The sequence below is a fragment of the Chrysemys picta genome, chromosome 2 (assembly GCF_011386835.1).
Source record: "Chrysemys picta bellii isolate R12L10 chromosome 2, ASM1138683v2, whole genome shotgun sequence".
Classification (NCBI taxonomy): Eukaryota; Metazoa; Chordata; order Testudines; family Emydidae; genus Chrysemys; species Chrysemys picta.
The window spans coordinates 45,795,679-45,803,233 of record NC_088792.1 but is presented as its reverse complement, the minus strand read 5'-3'; the positions used below and the strand labels follow the sequence as shown (position 1 = coordinate 45,803,233).

Here is a 7,555-nt window from a genome sequence, read left to right as displayed (position 1 = left end):
TCAGACATAGGTGTGGTTACTTTTTTCCCTTTAGATTTGTTTATTTATACTATCATTCTGTTTTCTTTGTCCACAGAATGTGGGGGAAGGGAATCTCATTATTGAAAATGAACAAAGGAGTCTAGCACACACCTGAGCACTGACAAAGAAAGATGTTACACTACATCTGTCTAATGCTATTGCATTCAATTACTAGGAGCTAAATTAAAATTCAAGGAGTGTCAACCTTTGGCCTAAGACAAAACCAGCATTTTTTTATGTAAGTAATTGTAATCGTGCCTCCATGGGTCACAACTGAGAACACCAAATTCAGGACAAACTGCTGAGAAATAAGGCACATACATCCCCAAATTGGAAGTATTTTGAGAAGTTCATCAAGAGTTATTTCACATTTTGTAGTAGATGGTTGAGATACTGCAGTCCAATACTGAATTCAGTAAAAGTTTACCTTTGGTTTCAATAGAAGCAGGATTATAGAATGCTAAACTTTCAGTCTGAAGTGTTACGAGAATTTGTTTACACTTTACATTTTCCTATTCCCCATTTACTGTTTCACACTGAAAAAGGTTCAGACACAATATGTGCTAAGACACTGATTATATAGTTTCCAATAGATACTTTCTTAGTGCCTGCAATTTTGGCAAAAGAGCTACAAAACCAGTATGTTTAATGGAAAGATAACAATTCTACCTACCCTATATTTAAAACCATAACATGAGCAAAAAAATACTAATTCCATATGCTCAAAATATTTTGCTTCTTCACCCAATACAAATTCCTTAAAAGTCATACTGACAGCTTTTCCCCTTTTGTTCAAGTACATGACAGCTTTTCACATATCATAGCAGGTGCAAAAAATGCTTTTCTATTAAGTCATGAATGTCACTATTTGAGTTGAGAGATGTCGGGCAGACCTCCATCATTTTTACCGAAGGCATCTCCTGGGAAAATCACCATGCTTTACTTCCACGCTATCAACTCACTCTTATCACATATTCTTCTTCAGACAGACATATGAATAATACTTTAGACTTGAGAACAGTAGACAGTTCAAGAAACATAGCAAACAGTGCTCAGTCCATTGTGCTAGTTTCATGAGTTCCAAGCAAATAAAAAAAAAAACTATTCCAGAATTACATTACGTCTTCAATTATACTGGGGATCCAAGAACCGGCAGTTGCTTGTTTTCATAAACATCTGTTGAGGAAAAATATTCTCAACAAAGAACAAAAATGGAAACTAGTCTGAGATGAGTGATAGAATCTAATTACTAATAGCTTAAGTATATGCAAGCATTTTGATACTGCAAAGAATGGCAATTCACCTGACCATACTAAGGCAATATCCACTTCATATTGCATGTACATGGTGTTAGATTTTCTTTGTCAGAGGACCAGAGAAAGCCAAATTGCATTCCTTTTCCCTACTCAAACCCTATATTTGATCATTTCCTTAAATATGTTTTTTATTCACAGAAGACCTCTTTAGGAAGAAAAACAATGGATAGCTGAATTCAAGAGGTCTAGTTAGAGTTCTCCTCTAGCAAGGTTGATAAAAATAATATACAAATGCCTTCAGTACTGTAAATTTATTCAGCAGAAGATCGTACACAGTAAATTCCAACTATATGGAATTGGAAATTCACATTAAATATGAAGGAGAAAAAAAGAATGAACCTCTTCATGCTGCATCATGTCAGCAAGTTATTTAAAATGCTCAATGAAGGCATTTGTGTGAGAAAAGGGGGAAAAAAAACACCCACAAAAATTCACCAAACCAGGAAGATGACAGAACTCAATGCATTATGAACATTTCCCACAAAAAACTCAAAGGTAAAAAAATATGAAATCATTATACTGTTAAACTGATGCTATCTTGGCATTATGCAGTATTTTTAATTTAGAGAACTGTTCATGGAAGAAAGTGTTTTAAACAGCCTGATATTACCTCTCAAGCTTATATACAAATGTATATTCAGATTTTGCATGAATTTCAAAAAGATTCTGTGCCCGTTTTACTAACTCAAGACTTTTTTCTCCACACCAAGGACACAGCCTGGTAATATACGAGCATTTCTATTACATCAGATTATGCTACGCCAAAAAAAAAAAAATAAAAAAAAAAAAATCACATTTTGCATCTTTAGTATCAAAATAGTATGTATAGTATTTTAAAGAATTTGTATGCTGTAATTATTTCAACATCAATACCATATTTCTGCAGTGTCAAGCACTTCCTTTACTCTTGCCACCACTTATATGCATACAACAGATTTAGAAAGAAAATCTTTATTTAGGAAAATGGGAACAGAGGAATTTTTTTTTTTTTTTTTTTTTTAAGAGAAATGTCAGCTAAGATATTAGTTCAAATACATGATTAGGAAGCTATTTAAATCAGATTCCAAAGAAAAGATTTATTAGAAGAGGAAAGGTGACATTTCACATTTAATGAGAGCACAATTGGCAAACATTTCAAAAACCAAAAGTGTTTATAAAAATTTAGCTCTAAAAGGTAAATATGCCAGATTTAAAATATACGTATTTTAGTAGATATTTGTGCACTTATTTTTACTGTCTGAAAATTTGCAAAAAAGCAGCCTGAAGACCGCTGAAAAGCAAAATAAAAAAGTGCTCATTTATCCTGGAATCTTAGCTTTCGATGAGGAGATTCAACAGTGTCTGTTTTCATTCATTCTCAAATCTACTGTAAGGATGATCAGAATCCTGAAGGAGACCTAGAGAAAAAGAGGACAGCATGTATTTATTATTTGCATTACCATAGCGTATAGGAGCCCTAGTCATGGACCAGGAATTCTGCTAGGTGCTGTACAAATACAGAATTTTAAAAAATGGACCCTAGTCTTAAGGTATAACATACAACTGCACATCTATAGTAGTACATTAGAAATAAACTCAAGTCATTTTATTTCTCAACCAAGTCATGAACGTCACATGAAGAGTAAAACATAAAAGCGAGAGAGATTTCTTCATGAAAAGTCATTAAGGAGAAACAGTATTTCTCACTTGTGAAGGATACTGTAGCTATTTGCCAATTCTTTACTTTATCAAAGATTAGATGTGGAGATGGCTAAGCAGAAACAGTTTCAAACTGCTCTGCCAATAAATTCATCTTTGCTGTAAGAGGCCCATCTTTTCAAAAAGGTGGGAGGTCATCATGCTGGCTTAATTGTGTTTCACTCTTGAGCAAAAACCTGTCAAGTTCAATCAGTGATACGCAGTAGTTCTGTGACACCAGCCAGTGTCCTCTAAGGACAAATACAGATCACCTGCAAACTCACGGAAACTACTGGGGACAAGAATAAAGGTATTACCTAATCGAGGTCACAGTGTGTGCTTTTAACAAATATTTTTAATGTAACCAGAATATTGCCATAGAAAGCACTGCAAAGACATTGTATTGGTGAACATCTTCTGTAAAGCTTAGTTCAGCAATAATCACCGTTCCATATAGTGGTAATTTTCAACAAGACCTTGAGAAACTTACCAGACATCCACTAGCCAGAAGTGCATACTGAGGATAAAGGGGCCCAGAGGGGTCCAGTGACAGACCCTGGCTGTGAAGGAGCAGAAGGGCTTTTGACATTCTTCATATAGGCTTTGGCAAGTAATGCCTGGAAAACCTGGAGCACCACTTTCCCTAGCTGCTTTGTCTTGGGCAGGTGGCAGGGAAATAGGTTGATGGGGTAAAGCTCCTGACCACATTCCCCTCTTCCCAGTCAGTGCCAAGGAAGGGGAAGAGGAAAGAAGACTACCATTCATTCCCAACCTCCACATTGTGTCCCAGTAGATCTTTATTCACTAGGAGGAGAGGGTGTGTACACACGTGTTTCAATGTCTAGGTGCTGAGCATTCACTGCTCTGTTTAATGCAAAAAAGCAAACAGGGGCATGAAGCACTGGTCACAGGTACAGTTTAAGCAGAGTGCAGTGAGTAAGATATCCAACTGCTGGGCGAGACAATATTAGCCAGCTTCACTGGCTAATAGCCAATACATTTTCAAGCCCTGTCAATAGAAAGCTTGGGATTTACAATAGGCTGAAATGTGATGAAAACCACCATTTCTTTAGGGTTCCCTAATGCCTGAAGGTAACTCATTTAGATTAGTGAAAAAACATGCATACATGGAGAGGAGTGTTTATCTCATTTATTTCCAGGACCACAAAAACTCTCAGATATTTAAGTATTTACACTGTACAGATGTTTACAGTGTAATAGGATTTATAGGTGTTAGTAAAATAAAATAAATCTTACAATTACTTGAATCATTGATATGATTCAAATCTATGATAGGACATTACTTGAATCATTGATAATACAAAGCTTTATTTGCAATACGCAAAACAGTCTCTTATAAATGGTGGGAATGTATAAGATCTAGTGAATTTGATGGACGTCCCTATTATTTACGAATTAAAACTAAATGTTTTCAAATTCTCTGATTAAATCCTGGACAAAACAAAAGATCACTCCTGTATACTTCTTGTGTATAACTTATTTTATAGTCTTCTGTCCTTAAACCAGTATCAAAAAACAGCTCAATCTTTTAGATCAATTTAATTGACAGAAGTTTTCCATAAACAAGTATGACAGATGTATCTTACTATACAATAATGTATATTCTGAAACTGGATTCAGAAGGAATAGAATTTTCATTAATTCATTGGGGTTAATCATCATCAATTTTGGCAGCTTGACAGTGAATCAGTAAAATGTAACACTCCCATATGCACACACTCAAAGTAATGTGCATGGCTTTATAATATGAGTGTGCCTATTTATTTATTTTTTTACATCAGTAATCCCTCTGGAAGTTTCTATACTCCAGTAAACAACTTACCTTATTATATGTAAAATCTATCAGTAGAATAATGTGCAATGCTATACTATATCCTTGGCAATTCAAGCAAGGGAGTAAATTATGGATATTATCATATCCTTATGCAAACATGGAAAAAAACTTAAATGAATGACATGTTGAATGTAGAGAGGTATTTTTTACATTCTGGATATAAACCTGTCTTGGCAGTAGCTATTTAAGAATAAATTAAATAATTTTATATAGCTAAATATTGTGTAAAGCTAAGTAGCAATACTAGATATGAACATTTATTTTACTACACTGGTCACTAAGACTATAAATTCTCTGCACTGATTAGATTGCACACAGAATTCCGAGAACTTAACTTCTAAAGCCTTTTCTTACGGTGAATACAGAATCAGTGACAAAATGAATTTTGGGATGAAAGGGTCTTTCTGATCAAATAAAATCCTTTGAAGCCTTCATAAAAAAAAAAGAATCTTATGCTAATCAAAAAGGTTCCCATCTTGACTAGTTGCCCTAATCAGTAGGAATCTAGATGTGACAATTGCTGCAACTAAAAATGAACACTGTGAAAACGTATTTTTCCCCTGAAAGGAATTCACACACTTCCTTTATTTTATGCCTCTGTGTAAACCTTGCCGGGCAAAGTTCTAATTAACACCTGCCTTTCATAAGATTGGTTTAAAATACATACTTTACATGATAATTCTAAAAGCAGCACAGAATAGCTCCAGTCACCACTGCTATCAAGAATTAATAGACGTGGTATTCTGTCTCCAACATGCCAAATCCTTCAGGGGAAGGTATGAAACCCCTATAATGCACTTAACCAAATAATGCTGCACAGGGGAAGTATCCTTCTAACCCCAGCCACTGATCGTTTAGACCATTAGTCCTCATACATTACAGCATATGTAATTTTGTCCTATCTAGCATTACTGCAGATGCTTTTCATAGTGATATTTGTTTTAATTTTACTAAACTATTAGGCTTAATATCATAGTGTAATTTCCACAAATTATTAATATTTTAACTAGTTTTCATTTGTTTTAATTTCAAGGAGTTTCCTTTTATCCTAAAAGGGATACTAAATATTAGGGTATCTAAATATTTCAGACCTAAACCTATAGGTCACTCCAGTGTAGGTATTACAGGTCACAAGCCTGCCAGATTACAGGGAGAAATTTTAATTTCACAGCACCAAGAACAAAGGCTCCTGAAATGAGTGAAGGAATTTTCATTCACCCTATCCTCCAGGAGACAAGGAATGCAGAGAGGAAACAGTAGGCCTTCCTTCCCAGGATGAGTAAAGTGTCATAAGATACCTTATATGTAGGACCCTACCAAATTCACAGCTGTGAAAAACCCATCATGAACCATGAAATCTGGTCTCCCCTGTGAAATCTGGCTATTGTAGGGGTGTTGCCGTACTGCCACGCTCACTTCTGTACTGCCTTCAGAGCTGAGTGGCTGGAGAGCAGCAGCTTTTGGTCATGCACCCAGCTTTGAAAGCAGTGCCACCAGCAGCAGCACAGAAGTGAGGGTGGCATGTTATGGGGGCGTTCATCACTTTTGGGTGGCAAGGCCAGCCTTATGGGTGGGTGACTGCCCAGGATGCTGTGGTCATGGGTGCTGTGTAACCCCCTGCACCCCTCCACAAGCACTGGGCCTGGAGCTGAGAAGGGGCAAGGTTGGGATGTCCCAGACAGGGGCTCCTACCATGTTCTGGACTCCAGCTGCTAGTCCTGGTCAGGGTGGGGAGGGATCAGACTTCTTCCCCTGCAAGGGCGCCCAGAGGCTGAATAAGACCTACCTCCAGGAAACTCCCCAGCTGCAGGAAGCTCCGCAGCTGTTGGCCAGGAGCCCAGCTCTGAAGGCAGCATTGTCAGAAGCAGCAGTGCAGAAGTAAGGGTGGTATGGTATGGTATGGCCATGCTTATTTATGCACTGCTATTGGCGCTGGCACAAAAGTAAGGGTGGTAATGACATACCGGACCTCCCTCACTTCTGCACTGCTGCTAGTGGTGCCGCTGCCTTCAGAGCTGGGCAGCTGGCCAGTCTGAAGGCAGTGGCACCACCAGCAGCAGCACAGAAGTGAGGGTGGCAAAACCGACCCCTCTGCCCCCTGGCCTCTTTTTGTGTCGGGACCCCACACTGCAAAACACTGAAATTTCAGATTCAGAATCATAGAATATCAGGGTTGGAAGGGACCTCAGGCGGTCATCTAGTCCAGCCCCCTGCGCAAAGCAGGACCAATCCCCAACTAAATGATCCCAGCCAGGGCTTTGTCAAGCCTAACCTTAAAAACTTCTAAGGAGGGAGATCCCACCACCTCCCTAGATAACCCATTCCAGTGCTTCACAACCCTCCTAGTGAAAAAGTTTATCCTAATATCCAAACTAAATTACCCCACTGTAATTTGACACCATTGCTTCTTGTTCTGTCATCTGCTACCCCTGAGAACAGTCTAGATCCATCCTCTTTGGAACCCCCTTTCAGGTATTTAAATATCTGAAACTGTAAAATTTAAGATTTTTTAAATCCTATGACCATGAAATTTACCATAATGGTCTGTGAATTTGGTAGGGCCCTACTTATATACCTCCCCTTTATTTTTATTCATCCCATCCCTATCTGCCATACCTCATACACCAACATTTTTAGTTTTTTCCTTTTCTTATCTGAGAATGCAGATTGAGATCACCACTAGAAA

The 7,555-nt window shown here is 37.6% G+C and overlaps 1 protein-coding gene across 1 annotated transcript in view; it reads right to left on the bottom strand.

Moving 5' to 3' along the window:
• Positions 1–1,573: 1,573 nt before the first annotated feature.
• Positions 1,574–7,555, bottom strand: part of LOC101940139 (pituitary tumor-transforming gene 1 protein-interacting protein-like) — a 50,633-nt gene continuing 44,651 nt past the window's right edge. Inside the window, exon 7 of the mRNA XM_005282414.4 lies at positions 1,574–2,734. Within this exon, the coding sequence (XP_005282471.2) occupies positions 2,685–2,734 (50 nt within the window). The 3' untranslated portion in view covers positions 1,574–2,684. The remainder of the gene's footprint in view (positions 2,735–7,555) is intronic.